This window comes from Piliocolobus tephrosceles, chromosome 3 (genome assembly GCF_002776525.5).
Source record: "Piliocolobus tephrosceles isolate RC106 chromosome 3, ASM277652v3, whole genome shotgun sequence".
Lineage (NCBI taxonomy): Eukaryota > Metazoa > Chordata > Mammalia > Primates > Cercopithecidae > Piliocolobus > Piliocolobus tephrosceles.
In genome coordinates, this window is record NC_045436.1 from 110866510 (window position 1) to 110886184 (window position 19675).

Here is a 19675-nt window from a genome sequence, read left to right on the forward strand (position 1 = left end):
TTTTTTTTTTTTTGAGACGGAGTCTCGCTCTGTCGCCCGGGCTGGAGGGCTGGAGTGCAGTGGCCGGATCTCAGCTCACTGCTAGCTCTGCCTCCCGGGTTTACGCCATTCTCCTGCCTCAGCCTCCCGAGTAGCTGGGACTACAGGCTCCCGCCACCTCGCCTGGCTAGTTTTTTATATTTTTTAGTAGAGACAGGGTTTCACAGTGTTAGCCAGGATGGTCTCGATCTCCTGACCTCGTGATCCGCCCGTCTCGGCCTCCCAAAGTGCTGGGATTACAGGCTTGAGCCACCGCGCCTGGCTACTTTAATCTCTTAATCCTGTCATCTTCTTCGTAAACTGAGGAGGATGAATGTCACCTCATGACCCTGTGATGATTGTGTCAACTGCACAAATTGTTTGTAGAGCATGTGTGTTTGAACAATATGAAATCTGGGCATCTTAAGAAAGAACAGGATAACAGCGATGTTCAGGGAACAAGAGAGGTAACTTTGAACTGGCCGCCGGTGAGCCGGATGGAACAGAGCTATATTTCTCCTCTTTCATAAGCAAATAAGAGAAATATCACTGAATTCTTCTTCTCAGCAAGGAACATCCCCGAGAAAGAGAATGCACCCTGAGGGTAGGCCTATAAATGGCCCCTTTAGAAGCCTGTGCCATCTTTTATGGTCGAAGCCGAAGGGGTGAAATAAGCCCCAGTCTCCTGTAGCAATCTCAGGCTTATTAGGACGAGGAAAATTCCCACCTAATAAATTTTGGTCAAACAGGTTGTCTGCTCTCAAACCCTGTTTCCTGATAAGATGTTATCAACGACAACGTGTGCCCGAAACTTCATTAGCAATTTTAATTTCGCCTCTTCCGGTGGTCCTGTGATCTCGCCCTGCCTCCACTTGCTTTGTGATATTTTATTACCTTGTGAAGCATGTGATCTCTGTGATCCACACCCTATTCGTGCACTACCTCCCCTTTTGAAAATCACTAATAAAATCTTGCTGGTTTTACGGCTCGGGGAACATCACGGATCCTGCGGACATGTGATGTCTCCCCTGGACACCCAGCTTTAAATTTCTCTCTCTTGTGCTCTTTCCCTTTATTTCTCAAACCAGCCGAGACACTCAGGAAATAGAAAAGAACCCACGTTAAACATCGGGAGCGGGTTCTCCCGATACCTTTCTGTTGTCTTGTTACTAAAAATTTACTGTTCTTTGTTGAAGATGCTATATAACCTGAAATTCAAAGCCACCTCTGTGAAAACTACTCATTCTCTGGGTGTCTCCATGTATACTCAAAATACACATGTTAATAAACTTCTGTTTGGTTTTCTCTTGTCCAATCTGTCTTTTGTAACAAAGGTCCTTTCCAACTAAGAACCTATGGGGGTTACTGTTACTCGTCTATACCAGTAAACCACTAGAAACCAGGAAGAGGCTAAGAAGGACTCCCCTACAGGTTTCAGAGGGAGGATGGCCCTGCCCACACCTTGATTTTAGACTTCTAGCCTCCAGAACTGTGAGATAATACATTTATGTCGTTTAAAGCCAGCAGCTTGTGGTACTTTATTACTGCAGCCCTAGGAAACTAATACAGCAGGTAAAGGCCAGAGAAAAATACTGGTAACCAACCAGTTCCTACAGGGCAAATCCTAGGGGCCTCGCCTAAAAGGATCCTCACCTGGGAGAAGTCCCACTGGCTGGCAATGATCGCTATGCCTATGGAAGATGATGCACAAACAGAAGGCTCCCACCACTACTGCAGGCACACTCTGCAGCCCACAGGGCAGTAAGGAGAAGTAGGCAGTGCTGAACGTCCACAGCAGCAAGACTGGCAGCCACTGAATTGCCTGAGGAATGCCAGGCTGACATCAGGGCTTTGCTCGTAATGTGTCCAAAGGTCTGAAGAAATGCTTATATTTGTTCTTGTGCTCACTTAAAGAAAAAATATTCATGCTTTTCAGCTTTCCTTTTTAAAATTTTTAAAACATATTTAGGGGGTACAAGTACAGATTTCTTACATGCAGATGGTGCATAGTGGTGAAGTCTTGGCTTTTATTAGTGTATCCATCACCCGACAAGTGAACACTGTGTTCAGTAGTTAATTTTCAACTCTTAGCCCCTCCCACCTTCCCACCTTTTGAAGTCTTCAATCTCTATTATTGTACTCTCTATATCAATGTGTACCCATTGTTTAGCTCCCACTTACAAGTGAGAACATGTTGTATTTGATTTTCTGTTTCTGAGTCATTTCACTCAGGATAATGGCCTCCAGTTCCATTCATGTTCCTGCAAAAGACATGATTTCATATTTTTTTATGGATGAGTAGTATTCTACAGCGTGTGTGTGTGTGTGTGTATACCACCACATTTTCTTAATTCAATCCTCTGTTGATAAACCTTAGGTTGATTCCATATTTTTGCTATTGTGAATAGTTCAGCTTTTCTTTTTTAAATACAGTGATTTCATCATCGGGGCAGTGCCAGAGCAAGAGGACTGGAATGTGAGAACAGAGGAGGGTGTGGGATGGAGTAGAAAGATGAATGTGCTTCAGGAATCAGGGAAGACAGGGACAAACAAGCCATTGATGTTGTATTTTCCATGACACATGAGTTATAATAAGAAGACTTGACCCCTTGGAGCGTGTGTCACTCACAGCTAGCTTGCCTTCCATTGGCTCCTGTGCCTCACCTCCTAGGTTTCTTCCCACCTCTCCAGGACGCGCTCACCTTTGTCTGACCTCTATAAAGTAGGCATTTCTAAAGTAGAAAGTGGCTCTCTCTTTTCTTTCCCTCTAATCCTGCTGTGGGTTATTTCTTCCACTCCCTCTTCTGTATACAGACAAATCCCACATTATAGCTCTAGCCCAGACTTCCGTTTTGAGCACTGGTCTTGCATATTCAATGTCTCCTCCATGTATTTGTTTTGATATCTCATATAGCAACTCACTGTTTCCTCCCAAGCTATTTCTTCCCCCATCTGACACTTACATAGTATTTACTCGTATTTTACATATACCTGATCATTCAATCCTCAAAACCACCCTATGAGGTAGGTAAAATTAATACCCTGATTTTATAGAAGAGAAAAGAGGGTCCAGAGAGGTTAAAAAACTTGCTGAGGTCACATAGCTAGTTTGTGGCACAGCCAGGATTTGAACCTAGGCAATCTGGCTCCAGTTTCTGTGTTCATCCCCAATTTGCTGAGCTTCCTCAATCTTCCCCATCCCTGGAAAAGGACCAACCATCAGCCACCAGAAACCTGGGAGTCCCCTTTGATTCCTTCACCTGCCTTTCCCTCTGAATTCCATCCATCAGCAAGGCCTGCTGAGACTATTTTAAGAAGATAATCTCATGTGCACTCCTTCCCAGCTTCTTTGCTCCTGCTCTTGTCCAAGTCACAATCATCGCTCTCCTGTACTTGAACATCTGAGTCATGTCCCTCTCTACTTCTTACTGCCCATCTCCAGCCATTTCCCACATAGCAGCCAAGGGATCTGTTAAAGATCTAAGTTAGGCCGGGTGTGGTGGCTCATACCTGTAATCTCTGCACTTTGGGAGGGAGGTCAATGCGGATGGATCATCTGAGGTCAGGAGTTCGAGACCAGCCTGGCCAATATGATGAAACTCCGCCTCTACTAAAAATACAAAAATTTAGCCAGGCGTGGTGGCAGGAGCCTGTAATCCCAGCTACCCGGGAGGCTGGGGCAGGAGAATCGCTTGAACCCAGGAGGCGGAGGTTGTAGTGAGCTGAGATTGTGCTTCTGCACTCTCGTCTGGGCAACAGAGTGAGACTCCGTCTCAACAACAACGACAAAAAAAAAAAAAAAAAAAGATCTAAGTCAGATATTGTCACTCCCCTGTTTCACACTGAATAGAGTCCAAACTCCTTACACTGGTCCATAGGGCCCTGCATGGTTTGGCCCAACCCCCTTCATGGCTCTATCTGGAGCCACTCTCTCCAGATGAGAGGTGGAGTTCTCACCACACTTCAGTTCTTTGAAAGTCAAGCTGGTATACAATGAACTCTTTCCCACCTTAATGCCTTGTTTTGTGTTATTCTCTCTACCTGGAATGGTATTTACCTTCAGTCCTCTCTTTAAAGACCATCTTCTCTAACAGGCCTTCTTTGGCACTTGATCTGAGTGGGTCTTCTACTGTTATTCTGCATCTCAGCCACCTCTCCATTGTTAGGGCACTCAGCATTGAGTAATACCTCTCCCTGTTTATGTCTGTCTCTCCACCTCCTCTAAAATAAAGTTCCAAAAGGCAGAGACATTTGTTTCACTCACTCCTATTTATCCAGCTGGGAGCCCAGTGTTCAGTCCCCAGATAGGGGCTTAATACATAACTGTGAATTAGTTTGCTAAGTAAGAATATGAAAGCAAGACAATGACATCTCACAGTGTGGACTTTCTCCAAGCTCTACACTAGATAGTTGGCTGCCTGATGAGTTGCTTCCTTCACATATCAATAGTCTAGAAATCAAAGTTCCCACTGTATCCTGGGAGATTTGGGAGACATTTCAGAAGCTGAGTGTTTTCTAGTATACCAGAGACATGAAATGCATGACTGTGTCTGGTGATTCTGTTATGTATTTGTCCCTGTCTCTCCAAGAGCTCAGGGTTTCTCCGACAAAGGTAGGAAACCCAACTATACGGATTGAGCTGGAAACACGGGGCCTCCCCAGAGACTTTATCAACACAAACATCTTTCTCAGAATAATTTTCATGTATTTGTTTAAAGCAGATTATAAAAAAATTATATTCATCTTCTTTTGAGTCATCTAGCACCAGTATTTGTGGATTATCTCTTTGTTCTACAATCAAAGTAAAGTGCTTAACCTAGTTAAGAGTTCTTGAGCAAATTCTCCTCTTGGCTAAGGGTCACAAAAGAGTTGAAGACCAATGTGGCTATTCTGGCCACATACTTGGCCCTGTGCATGTCTAACTTCTGCAGGAGATGCCTCTGTTTAAGGGTCCTGCAATCTAACAGGAATACATAGAGAATTTATATATCCCTGGGTATATGAAGAAATATAGGGAATTTGGCTCACTGAAGTACAGAATCCACATCTTCTTAAATGGCCCTTGGCTAGAGAACGGTGGCTGTCTGCCTTAGCATTCCAGGCTGATATAACAAAATACCATAAACTGGGTGTCTTATAAATAACAAAAATTTATTTCTCACCATTCTGGAGGCTAAAAATCCAAGATCAAGGTGCCAGCAGATTCGGTGCCTAGTGAAGTTCCATGTTACGGTTCATATACAGCACCTTCTGGCTGTGTTCTCACGTGGTAGAAGACGTGACCAAGTTCCCTCAGACCTCTTTCGAAAGGGCAATAATCCCCACCTAATCCAATCACCTTTCAAAGATCCCATCTCCCAAAACAATCATCCTGAAGGTCAGGATTTCAACCTATGAATAAGGGGCAGGTTGGTGGGGGAGGCGGGGCAACACAGACATTTAGACCACAGCACTGGCTTTGCAGGATTTGGGGACGCTTATTCCATCCACCTCATTCCTATGAGGGTGAGAAACCTGTGAGGGACTGAGATCAGGGATGTCTCCTGTTTGTAATATTCCGGGCAGAATATTTCTTACATAAATGGTTAAGGTCAATGATGTCTACCGGACATCATGGCAAATGCATTATTTTATGGGTTATTTATGAGTTTTTTTAAAAAGCGATAATCCTAACAAGAAGTTGCTGCAGATTTAAGAATGCTTCCTAATGTAAAGTAAACCTAGAGAATGGAAACTCCTTGAACAGTCCATGTGAAGACTTTTTGGGACTCTCTGTGGCCTTTGGAGGATATTAAAGTATCATAAAAGAGGACTGTAATACCTCCCCATACCCTTTGTAATCTTGTACCCCTGTTATTGCTTCGTGGGAATCTTCCTATTGCATTCAAATGTGTCTTGCCCATCTGCCTCAGAGCTTACACTTGTCATTCCCTCCGCCTGGCTGCTCTTTCCCAAGATATTCTCTCAGCTCACCGTCTCATGCCATGTTGACTTCTACTCATATATCTGAGCAGAAAATCACATACCCCATCATACTTATTATCCACCTTTGCTTTTCCCCAGAGCACTTAAAACTGTCTTTTTATACTGTACATTTATTTCTCATTTATTGTCTGTCTTCCCTAATAAAATGTAGGCTCCCTGCTTTTTTATTTCTCTTTCTCTACTGTGTTGCCAGAGCCAATATCTGGCACATAAAAGATATGTGGTAAATATTAGTTGAGTGAATAAACGAATAAAAAATGGTTTCTTGTTCTGCATCCTGTTTCTTTCAATAATTCTCAAATGCCACTGTCAGACTTCTCAGAGCTACATGCCATATGTTAAAAATTCTACAAATGCAGTCTTCACCTTTCTTAAACCCTGTTCACATGCGACTGTCACTACTCCTATTGAAACATGCCTCCAGAACCTACATGAGGTACTGAATCAAACACAAAGAGTTACAAATGAAAGAAGCAAAGATCTGATAATGAAGGGATAGATGAGAATTTTCTCCTGTTTTGATTTATTCTCTTATAATTCATATGAGACCTGTGTATTCATTTTATTGCTCAGTACTCTATATACTTCTTTTTTATCTAACTACTTTACATCCACCAAAAAAATAGACTTTGAAGAGAACAAATCATACCTTCTCCACTTTACATTCCTTGCTGTCTGATCTAAAACTTTTTATTTTCCTCTTTACCTCTGATTTACCAGGCTCTTCCAATGGCTAAACATTAGCTTTGCATACTATCACTTTATCATGATTAAATATAAAAGAGGGACCCTCCCTCCTTCACAGTTGGGCTAACGTCAGAGAATGGCAAAGAACAGCTTTTTAGTGTTCATTCCACTCATTCCTAGGAAGCCTCTCTCCTCTCACTCACATGAGAAATTTTCCAGAGTTTGGAAACATTAAACAAAGCTTAAATGTTTTGATTTGAAATCCAGGTCTAACCTGTTTCAAATCAACTTTCTGCAATAGACCGTTTGTGTACCTGTCTGAATGCCAATATTTACCTAAAGCAGTTTCAGGGAACATGGTTTAAAACACACAGCAGACTTGAACAGCACCTAACTAGCGAATCTAGATGCCTGTTCTGCTTGGGATGTGAAAAGTCTCTTTCAGTGAAAATAGTCACCATCTTGATCTTCCATTCCCGGATGTGGTAGATGGGAGGGAGACCAGAGGAGGAGTTCAGCACATTCACATGCATGAACACAGGTTTCTCCTCACACATGTTTTAAATTTGCTTAGCAAAGAAGAGCAACTACACCAGGAAAGAAAGGTCTAATGGGACGTCTGTGTCAAAGCAAGAAGTATGAAAGTGGACAGGACACTCACAAACTCTTTGAACCCAGGAATAGCAGCATCCAAATGTCCAGAGCTGGTATCTTCCATGGGACAGAATTTGAAAGGCATTATCTTCCCAAAATTCTCTCTCATGTTAGCACATTGCACCTTTCCTAACAGCCCTACCACTACTGCCATTCCTCTGGGTTAACAGTGGAAATGAGACAACTGTGTCCTCATGTGTCAAACTGCACCAATCTTGCTCCCTCCAGAGTGGAAGAGTTCAGTAGGGAAGGGAGGCTGTGCCTTCTAACTCTTACCATGAACACATGATCATGGAGTAGCTTTTCCCATCTGCAAGGGTCTGTCCTGGTAGCCTTCCCCCCACATTTCCACCACCACGGATCCCTTTTTCAATATCTTCTATATGGATCCCATGTTTTGAATGATTCTGTCTTGCCAATCTATATTTATTACCAAACATTAATTCATTTTCCCATTTTTCCCATATATGAAAAATATGTCTAACAATCAAAGCATCAAAGCTTCTGATCAACATAAATAGCCAGTGCCATTGGAACTAATATAACCTTGTTTTTAATATAACGTTAGTCAAAAATAAAATAATATATATTGGAAACTGTGTGCCTTAATGTGAGTTATATATGTGTAGTACAATTAGGAATGTATCTGGTCTTTGAACTGGTTCTTGGCACAGAGCTTCAAAAACCCTTGGAATTTCCTGAGTGATAGCAGTGACTTTGTGATGCAATTGGGGTTACTCATGGCATACTCTTAGACAGCCTTAGAATGATGGCTGGTCTCCAGAAAGATTAGCCCTGTGATCACAGGGTTGCAACTCTGGTCAGCCGGACCTCTGAGGATGAAAGAGGGGCTGGAGATTGAGTTCAATCATGTAGCAAACAATTTAATCAATCAATTGTGCCTACATAATGGAACTCCGATTACAATTCTGGACACTGAGGCTCAGAGGAGCTTCCTGGTTATTGAACACACTGACACAAAGGGAGGGTGAAGTGCCCTGACGCCACAGGGAGAGGGCACGGAATCTCTGGGTCCAGGACCCTTCCAGAGCTTGCCCATGTGTATCCCTCATAATAAACTTGCATTCATAAGGATAGCACTTTCAGTGAGTTCTGTGAATCATTCTAGGGAATTCTTTAATTTCGGAGGGTCATGGAAACCCCCAAATTTATAGCCAGTTGGCCAGAGTGCAGGTGATTCCTGAGACTTGAACTGATATCTGAAGTGAGGGCAGTTTTGCGGAGGACTGAGCCCTTAATGCTGTGGAATCTGATGCTAACGCTGGATAGTCAGTGTCAGAAATGTATTCCAGCATGCCCACTAGGAGTGGAAAGGGAGGATTTTTATGTCTTTAGAAATATATATGTGTTTAAAATATTATAAAATATTGAAAATAAGAGTGGCCAGAAGGAATTTGATTGAGGATATGCCATCTCTTTTAGATGGCTGAAAGAACCATTCCAATGGGGAGAGGGGGCTACTCATGTGTAATAAAATCAAGCCCAGGAAATAGGCAGAAGCCCCTCTACAAAAACAGTTGCAGCGATATTATTTGGCAAGAAATACATTTTAGAATAAAATTAATATATTGAAATCATGCTGAGTAAAACTAACATTTATTGTGCCAGGCACTGCTAAGACATTTTACATGAACTGGCTTAATGCTTACAAACCCTAGATGAGATAGGCACTATTACCATACCTGTTTTATAGATGAGGAAACTGAAGTAGAGAAGGACTAAGCAATTTGCTCAAGAGCCTACCTTTTAAACGATTAGGGAGTTCTGAAAGGGCGAGTTAAGACTGTGGTTAGACTGTCTTCATTTTGCTCCCAGCAGAGCCTGTCGAACTAGGTACTTGCTGCTTTAATTGTTTAACTGTTTTGGATGAACTTCAAAACAGTTAGTAGGCATTGTATTTAGGTAATATGTTTTCATAAAACTTCTCTTATCCCTTGGTTGCAGAGTGCCTCTATATTCCCTTTCCTCATTTTGTAAACTGGAGTTTGGAGTGGTGAAAGGAGAATAGATACCAAGTTAGGATGTTAATAACAATTCATGGTGATTACAATGATTGTGAGTTAATTTTAAAAAATTCTAGCACCACTGGGTGTGGTGGCTCACACCAGTAATCCCAGCACTTTTGTTTTTTTTTTTTTGAGACGGAGTCTGGCTCTGTCGCCCAGACTGGAGTGCAGTGGCTGGATCTCAGCTCACTGCAAGCTCCGCCTCCCGGGTTCACGCCATTCTCCTGCCTCAGCCTCCCGAGTAGCTGGGACTACAGACGCCCGCCACCTCGCCCGGCTAGTTTTTTGTATTTTTTTTAGTAGAGACGGGGTTTCACCGTGTTAGCCAGGATGGTCTTGATCTCCTGACCTCGTGATCCGCCCGTCTCGGCCTCCCAAAGTGCTGGGATTACAGGCTTGAGCCACCGCGCCTGCCCATCCCAGCACTTCTGAAAGCCAATGTGGGTGGATCAGTTGAACTCCGGAGTTCAAGACCAACCTGCCCAACACAGTGAGTCCCCATCTCTACAAAAAAATTTAAAAATTAGCTGGGCATGCTGAGGCATGCCTGTGGTCCGAGCTACTCAGGCGACTGAGGCAGTAGGATCGCTTGAGCCCAGGAGGTTGAGGCTGCAGCAAGCCGTGATTGCGCCACTGCACTCCAGCCTGAATGAGAGTAAAGCTGTCAAAAAAAAAAAAAAAAAAAGAAAAAGAAAAGAAAAAGAAAAAAAAAAAAGAAAGAAAAGAAAAACTCTGGTACCATAATAAAAATTCTAATTTGAAAGTTAAAACAAATAGGAATTACATTTATTATTATTCTGTAAATGTAAGTTAGGAATTGATCAAGGAGGAAAAAGCTCAGAGTATTTACATAAGAAAGCCAGCATTGTATTACAGAAAGTACACAGAAAAAATACTGCTGTGGTAGCTTAATAAAATGTCATGTTCTAAGACATTCTAATTGGTGGGCTTCCTGAGTGCTTGCTATGGACCTACAGGCAACATATGACAAGGGACCCTGAGTCCAAGGAGTACAGACCAATAAGATATCATCAAGGGTGAAGTGGTAGAACATATGTCTGAACAGAGATATTCAAAATTTGCAAGCAAAGGAAATACTAATGCAACACAGACTGTTGATTCATCTGAAACAATGGTAGGGTTGCAACACCCCTGGATAGAACATAAAAGACCTAAGAAACCAGCCATTCTTTCATCTTCAATGGTAATACACTGAAATTGCAACTAATGACTTCTCCCTTGATCATACCACTGTAATAAATTAATCATACACATAACCACGTATACAGTTTTGTAGAAATGCAAGGACTTGATTGCTTATTTATGTTTGAGTGTGTATGTGCTTTTGTGTGGCAGAGAGAAAAAAAGAACACATAAAACTTTGTGATAAGAATATTTACAATTGGAAATCTGAGGGTTTTTACCATCTTAACCATTTCTAAGTGTACGGTGCAGTAGTGCTTAGAATATTCACATTGTTTTGAAACATCTTCAGAACTTTTTCATCTTTCAGAACTGAAACTCTACATATTAAACAACTCCTCTTTTTCTCTTTCCTTATTCATTCCTAACGACCAGTCTGCCTTCTGTTCCTATGAATTTGACTGCTTTGGATACCTCGTATCAATGGAATCATACAGCATTTTGTCTCTTTGGGACTGACTTATATCACTTAACATAATGGGCTCAAGGCTCGTCCATATAGTAGCATGTGACAGGGGTTTCTTCCTGTCACACAACATGTGTTTTTAAAAGACTGAATAATATTCCATTGTGTGTACGTACCGCATTTTGTTTATTCATTCTTGTCCATGGAAACTGGGCTGTTTCCACCTCTTGGCTATTGTAAAAAGTACTGCAGTGAACATGGGTGTACAGATATCTTTCTTTAAGATCCTGCTTTCATTTCCTTTGGATATATATCCAGAAATGGGATTGCTGGAGCATGTGGTAGTTCTAGTTTTAATTTTTTGGAGAATCGCTATCTTGTTTTCCATAGCGGTTCTGAGTTGTTCTTAATCTTTGCTCTCTGAGATCTCACTCACAGATATTAGTTCTTTAATAGAGGGAGAGGAGGTAAATAGGAAAACAAAACAAAACAAAAACCCAGGGACAGCAGGAGCCCTTCTCTGGCTAGGGACTCTTTCTCCATGTGAGGGTTTGCTCTCCAGGCTCAGGTTAGCCTCCCCTTTGCGACCCCTCCCCACCTCTTTCCTGCTATGTACCATCCCTGATGTAGCCATACTCCTAGCTCCTGTGGTAGGCAGAACAACAGCCTCCTAAAATGTATACACCATAATCCATGGAAATTATCAATGTATTGTGTTTCATGATGAAAGGGACTTTGCAAATGTAATTAAGGTTCCAGACCTTAAAACACAGGGATTAGCCCGCGTTATCCAGGTGGGCCCAATTTAATCACACGCGCCCTTAAAAGCAGAGAAATATATTCAGCTGGAGGGAGAAGGGAAAGGCTGAAAAGAGATTCCAAGCATAAGAAAGATTTGATGCATTATTGCTGGTTCTGAGATGTAGGGGCCACGTACAACGACAGGCAGAGGCCTGCAGGAGCCAAACACAGCTTCTGCTGGCAGCCAGCAAGGACTAAGGACTCAATTCTACAACTACAAGGAACTAAATTCTACCAACAACCTAAACGGGCTTGGAAGAGGATTCTTCCCAAAGTCCTCCAGAAAGGCACGCAGTCCCAACAATGCCTTCATTTTAGTGCTTTGAGACCCATTTCAGGCTTCTAACATACAGAACTGTGAGATAATAAATAGCTGTTGTTTTACATTGCTAAATTTATGGCAATTTGTCACAGCTGCAATAGGAAATGAATACACCCTTGATCACACTCACCTGGGTCTCTCCTAGCCCTTCAGAAATGTGCCACGCCTTTGAAGGTGTCAGCGGGAGAACCTGCTCAACTAATTTCATGTCAATTTACTCCTGGGCAAGGGCCAGAGGGAGACTTTTTTTTTAACACCAGCATTTTGGAGAGAGGCTGTTTTCACCTCACTCTATGAGATGTTCATAAAAGCAGCAGGGATTTCAGATGAAAGATGAGAGATTAGCCTAGCCAATGGGAAGGGAATAATTTGGGTCACACAAAGCCTTCCAACAGCACACCTTCCATCCATACTGCCCAGGCCAAGGGATGGTCACATCTCTACACAGGCTTTTCTTTAAACTTGCCCTGTCCCTTACTTATAAAATATAATGTATGCTCATGATTTTAAAAAATTCAAACAGTACAGAAGGTGATATATTGAAAAGTAAAAGTGCTCTTTCTCATAATTCTACCTTTCCACAAAGTTTTCATGTAATAGTCTTTCTGTATATTTTTTATTTTCTTTGTTCTTTCTTTTAAACAGAATCCCTCTGTACATATTATTCGCTAAGTTGATTTTTTACTTTTTATTTTTTTAGACGGAAGTCTCGCTCTTTCGCCCAGGCCTGACTGCAGTGGCGCTCTCTCTGCTCACTGCAAGCTCCGCCTCCCGGGTTCACGCCATTCTCCTGCCTCAGCCTCCCGAGTACCTGGGACTACAGGCGCCCGCCACTGCGCCCAGCTAATGTTTTTTGAATATATATATATTTTTAGTAGAGACGGGGTTTCACCCCGTCTCTACTAAAGCCAGGATGGTCTCAATCTCCTGACCTCATGATCCACCCGCCTTGGCCTCCCAAAGTGCTGGGCTTACAGGTGTGAGCCACCGCACCTGGCAATTTTTAAAATTATTATATCTTGGGACTTTTTTTAATGTCAGTTCACATACAACTGATTTACTTTTTGCCCATTCGTTTTAATGATCACATAAAAATGCCTATAAGTTATAAATGAGTAATTTACTTATTCCTACCCTATCGATGGACATTTATGCTGTCTACATGTTTTCATTAATACAAACAAATGTAGCTGAGCCCCTATTTTTTCAACCTTATGCAAGTTTATCTATAAGATACATACCCACAAGTGGAATTACTGGGTTTAAAGGACGTGTGCATTTAAGGACTGATAGATATCGTCAAAATACCATCCAAAAGTGTACCAAATTTACTCTCCTATGAACAGATAATAAAAATATCACCTTGCCCACATCTTCTACATTACTTTTTTTTTTTTTAACCTTCGCCAATCTCTTAGGTAGAAAAGGGTTTCTCATCATGATATTTTTGTTTCTTCAATTCTAAGTGAGATGCAGGATTAAAAAAAAAAAATAGATAGGGTCTCACTCTGTCACCCAAGCTGGAGTACAGTGGCATAAACATGGCTCACTGCAGCCTCCACCTCTTGGGCTTAAACGATCCCCCCACCTGAGCCTCCGGAGTAGCTAGGACCATGGGTATGCCCCACCATGTTCAGCTGATTTTTAGGTTTTTTTTTTTAAGAGACTGGGTCTTGCCATATTACCCATGCTAGACTTGAACTTCTGGGCTCAAATGATCCTCCCACCTTGGCCTCCCAAAATGCTGGGATTATAGGCGTGAGCCACCGTGTCTGATCTTGTCGCATCTTCTGATGTTATTGGACACTTATAATTCTTTTTATGTCCTGTTTATGTCCCTTACAATTTTTTCTGTCAAGTTCATTTTTTAAACTGATTTATTAAAGTTATTTGCATGTTAAGGAAATAAGTCTTTTGCCTAATGTGCTGGAAATATTTTTTCCCTGTGAGCTGTCTTCTGCCTCTACCAATGGGATTGTTGGCTATCATAATTATAAACTTGTATGTAGTTAAAATAGATCAATATTTTTCTTTTAGGCCTTTGGTTTTGTGTCACAGTTGTAAGCGCCTTCCCCACTCCAAGATTATTCTTCAATCCATTCATATTTCTTTTTCTTTTTCTTTTTTTTGAGACGGATTCTCACTGTTTCCCAGGCTGGAGTGCAGTGGCGTGATCTCAGCTCACTGCAACCTCCACCTTCCAGGTTCAGGCGATTCTCCTGCCTCAGCCTCCTGAGTAGCTGGGATTACAGGCATGTGCCATCACACTGGGCTATGTTGGTATTTCTAGTAGAGACAGGGTTTCACCATGTTGGCCAGGCTGGTCTCAAACTCCTGGCTTTAGGTGATCCACCCACTTAGGCCTCCCAAAGTGCTAGCTTTACAGGTGTAAGCCACCACACCCAGCCCATTCATATTTCATTTTCTTCATTTCTGTATTTTATCCACATGGAATTTATTTTATTGTAAGGCAGAAAAAGGAATACAGATTTACTTTTTACCCAAACAGCTAGAAGTTTTCCTAACATTTATTGAATAACCCATCTCTTCTTCTCCAATATGTCATCTTTTTCATATAATAAATTCCCAAATTATATACTAAATTTATTATCTGATTTTGACCTTTCTGCTTTGGTGTCATCATATTTTAACTATGTAACTTTACAATGCATTTTTAAAAATATTTTATTATTTTTGACATCCTCTGGCTTTTCTGGAATGTTAATTTTGCCACATAAACTTAACAACTTTCATAAAATTTTTCTTGCTATCTTGACTTTCTGTGTTTTGGTTTGACTCATATATGTTGCTGTGTTGTGAAGGCTTAATTTTTACTTACCCAGATAGATGCCATGATATCCCACCTTTGCCTTGAGCTGAGATCACACTAATCTATTAAAATAAAAAAAAATTAGTAAACGGTATCAATATGTGATTTAGAACACAATAATCTCAGTCCAACCCTCAATCTTGAATCCAGAAAGCAGATGTCAACATTCACAGAAAACCTTCTCAGGAAGAGGATATATCTGACATTGGGTATCCCATTTGCTAAACAAACATTTACTGAGCATCTACCATATGCAAGGGACTGTGCTAGACCTGTGAGGACTTCAAGACAAGAGACAGAAAAAAATCTTTTTACTTAAGGTGCTTACAAATATACTTCCTGAAAAGCCAGTGTTTGACTTATTTAAAGTCCAGCAGAACTATGCTGATTACTGACAGGCTACCACTACGGGGATCAATAACAACAAAAACATAGGATTTTGCTTCTCCTCACCAAATCAACACAAAGTTTAGCTGCCTTCAATTGGATTCCGTGTGCTTGATTGTGAAACCTCCATGTACATTTTACAAGGCTCCAAGCCTACAGTCTGTTATAAAGACACGTCTGCTCTTTGAGGAGGTGGTCCAGTCCTTGGTGGGGTGCAGAGGTGAAAGGGACAGTTCTTTGATTGGGAAGCCAGACACATTTTTCTGAAATAGATATTATTCAAACAAGCTGGTATATCTCCAGGGTTGATTTAGAAATGCAAGTTGCTCCCACCCTTCCTGGGAACAAAATATTCTAAAAATTCCCTGACACCCCTAGAGCAAAGTTCAGTGGGAAATTACACTATTAGTCTCTGTTTTTTCAGGCTCCCTGTAGCCTAGGGGAGTTGACTCTCTAGTTAGAATCAAACACCGTATCTCTCTAAATAGATGCTCTTTGACTTACGAGGGGTTACAGTCAGATAAACTATTATGAAGTCTAAAACTCAGAAGTGAAATCATCCTATACAGTGAAAACAAGGTATTATTAGTTCTCGTTTTGCCTCTTAGAGCTAAACACAATTTCTTTGGGCCTCAATTTCCTTATCTTTAAAAAGTGAAGAAAGGGGTGTTGCCAGCATTGAACGAGGTCAGTTTCACAAGGCTGGGGATTCTTCTTATCTGTGTGCACTGGGGCACAGTAGATATTTAAAAAAAAGGAAAAAACACGTATTGATTAAATGAATGATTTAATACAAGCCACACAATCATCCAGTGAGTTAGGTATTACATCTTCATTCTGCATATGAAGAAGCTGGGGCCAGAGAGGTATGGTAACGTCCCACAGTCACACAGCTAGTGAGTGGACCCCCTACTGCATGGAGGCAGCTAGCTAGACTCTAAAGGTATGAACCTAACCCCGATGCTTCTGCCTTATCCCACTGCCTGGCCTACACCTGACCAAACCTGACCCTCAATATGCGTTGATCCAGTAGAATTGGAAAATTATTAAGAATTATTACTAATCTATCATTTAATTTTTAAGATGTAAAGAATTACTCCACAGCGAAAGCCAAATGACTTAAACAGAATTTCAACATATCCTTTCCTGAAAGGGATTACATCATTTCCTTTTACTTCCTCCTCTACGGTTATTTCTAAACAGGTTTCTCTACACAACCACATAGTTCTGGGAACAAGATTCTGGTTTTCTTTACATTGAAAAATTCCCTTTCTGGTCAGTCTGAAGTTTTCTGTCTTCGTGAAAACCAAAGGTGATATCCTCATGCAATAACGTTTTAATTAGTTACATTTTAAAAAATGATGCTGATGAACATAGCAAATGTATCTTTCCCAGAGGGCAGAGTCTTGCTGTCAGTGCTGAACACAAATGCTTGGAAAGAATCCGGCCCTGGCTATGCAATTTCTTATCAGTAGCCGGATGGGCCTCCAGCGACCCAGAACCTCCCAGCACCTGCATAGTTTCCTGTATATGGTCATCTGCAGTCAAGTATCCAAACCTCCCACCTGGGGGACTGAAATGCCAAGGGAATGATTCATGTCTAGTGAATAGGATTCTGTTTCAAAGAAAACGGTGAGTCTTTTCAGGAAAAAGCAAAATTCTTGAACTTCCAACCCTCAATATGCAAATCCACTTTTTTCTACCTCCTAAAACAATAAGTAAAATAAAATAAATTGCTTATGTGAAGGGGTGAAGATGCTCACAGGGTGGGTGCGATTCCAAGTCCACAGAGCAGACCTCTGAGCCACCCCTGTCTGCGATGCCGGGTACCCGAGGAACCTTCCGACTCCCAGCGTTTTTCTGTACCCTAGACCTTTAGGACTGGGAGGCCGAGATGGCTAAGTGGATCCCCTACGCGGCTAGCTGCAATAAGCGAAGCTTTCAGGGAGCGAGGACAGCTAAATATCAGCTTGGGCCCCACCAAGACCTGGGTGAACCTCCCATGGCACGGCACTTTTCCTCCCCTGGGCCCCAGTCTCCTCGACTCTGAAATGCGGGACTGAGATCCCTCCAGCTCCGTATCCACGCAGCTGGGTTGGGGCCGGGCGCGGGCGCCAGCCGCCAGCCCTGCCCGGGGTCCAGCAGCACTCTCGGGGGAACTGGGCGAGGCGCCGCGACCTCCCCAAGCCACCCGGCAGCCGGCGGCGGTGGGCGAGGCTCGCTGGAACGCGCCGGGGGGCGAAACTTACCCCGAAGCGCGGCGGCTGGAAACTGGTGTGCGGTTGAACTGCGAGCGAAGGTGTTCGCCCCGGGCGCTGATGCTCCTCGCTGGCTCCGGGCCTGGATCGCGACCGCACCCCTTCCTCCTGCCCCTCCTCCGGCCTCTCGACTCCACCTGATTGCCGCCCCAAGCCCCGGGAAAGGGAAGCCGCGCCCTGCTGCCGTAGGGCTCCATCCGTGTACACACGCGCCCCAGCTCTGCTCCCTCACGGGTGGCTAAGCTTCTCCACCCTTTTCTCCCTACGCCGTCATTTCGCCCTCGGTTTCCACTACACCTTTACTTTCTCAAATGTACTGCAATGCTTATTTTGTTCTAGGCAGTGTGGATTCGGAGATTAGACTGTCCCCACACCTAAGGAACTCACTGCGTGGCACAGGTGGCGGTCACCTAACATTAATAATACTCAATAACATTGATCGGGCATTTACTTTGTACCAGGCACTGTTCTAACATCTTTATGAGCGGATTTATTAGGTTGGTGCAAAAGTAATCGCGGTTTTTGCCATTAAAGTAGCTCCGACAACAACTCTGAGGTAGATACTATTATCCCCATTTTATAGACGAGGAAATTGAGATACAGAGACGTTGGATAACTTCAGCAAATTTACACAGACAGTAAATGCCAGAGCTACTGTTTGGAGCTCAACTATTTCAGTAATTCCTCTTCTAAACGTGTTGACCCTCTAGTATGAGGATTCCAACCAAAGGCTCAGGGAGACGGTAACCTGGAAGGGCATTCGAGGCACTGGGAAGAGCACAACAAATCATCGAGGCTAAAAGAAGAAAGCCCTGCTCGTACGAGGGAATTATGAGCAGTTGTGTGCGGAAGGATGTAGAAGATAATAAAAAGTTACCATGTATTGGGTGTCAGGTATTGAAGTAAGTTCTTGAATACCTTACGTCTTTTATCTTCAAGGGAACTCTAGGAGGTGCTATTTTTATCGCATTTGCAGAAGAGGAAACTGAAGCTTAGAAAAGTGAAGTGATTTATCCAAGACCACGTAAGTAAAAAGTATTGCTTACACTCAGTCATCACTGGGCTCCTTATGTATTTACTCAAAGGAATTGAAAACTTACCGCTACAAACGCCTGCACATGGATGTTTATAGTAGCTTTACTCATAAGTATCAAAACTCGGAAGCAACCAAGATGTAATTCGTAGGTGAACAGATAAATAAACTGTGATACATCTATACAATAGAATTTTATTCAGCGCTGAAAAGAAATTAGGTATCAAGCTATAAAAACACATGGAAGAAACTTAAATGCATATTAATAATAGAAAGAAGCCCATTTGAAAATGCTACATACTATGATTCCCACTATATGACATTCCAGAAAAGGCAACACTATGGAGACAGTAAAAACATCAATGGTTTCTAGGGGTTGAGGGGAGGTAGGGTGAACAGGTGGAGCCCAGAGGATTTTTAGAGTGAAAATATTCTGTATGATATAATGGTGCATACATGTCATTATACATTTGTCAAAATCCATAGAATGTCCACCAAGAGTGAACCATAATGTAAGCTATGAACTTCAGTGATAATGATATGTCAATGTAGGTTCACCAGTTGTAAATACACTACTCTGGTGGATGGTGTTGATAACAGAGGAGGCTATGCATGTGTGGGGGCAGGGGACATTTGGGAAATCTCTGTACCTTCTACTCAGTTTTGCTTGGAACCTAAAGGACACAAATTGTTAATATCAGATCAAAAGAAGGAACCTAAAAACTGTTCTAAAAAGGAAAGCCTATTTAAAATACATGATACCTTGTTATTTTATATATTGTGTTAAGCTATGGGGAAAGAACTTAACACATAGCAGGCTTTAGGGGGAGAAGGATGGTAAGAAGACTGAGACAGTCAGGGAAGGAGGCAACACAATTTGACTTGATTGCACACATTATCGTTTGAAAGAATTCTTACCTTCCACTACCCCTTTTATCTTCAAGGGTAAATTGAAGTTCTCCATATTTAAGTTGCTGTGTTCTATAGTTCTTAATCATAGTATAAATTGCCCCCTTTCTTCCTTCCTTCCTTCCTTCCTTCCTTCCTTCCTTCCTTCCTTCCTT

At 42.2% G+C, this 19675-nt stretch overlaps 1 protein-coding gene across 2 annotated transcripts in view; it reads right to left on the bottom strand.

Moving 5' to 3' along the window:
* The window catches only part of ANXA3 (annexin A3), a 62349-nt gene extending 44571 nt beyond the window's left edge, over nt 1-17778 (bottom strand). The window contains exons 1-3 of one of the 2 annotated variants that reach the window (XM_023222485.2): nt 17570-17719; nt 15387-15583; nt 14943-14995 (exon numbers count right to left, since the gene is read on the bottom strand). In XM_023222485.2, coding sequence (XP_023078253.1) covers nt 14943-14957 — 15 coding nt within the window. In that variant the 5' untranslated portion in view covers nt 14958-14995; nt 15387-15583; nt 17570-17719. Of the gene's footprint in view, nt 1-14942; nt 14996-15386; nt 15584-17569 lie in introns of both variants that reach the window. The other variant, XM_023222484.2, reaches the window with a different exon arrangement.
* Between the last annotated feature and the right edge of the window lie 1897 nt (nt 17779-19675).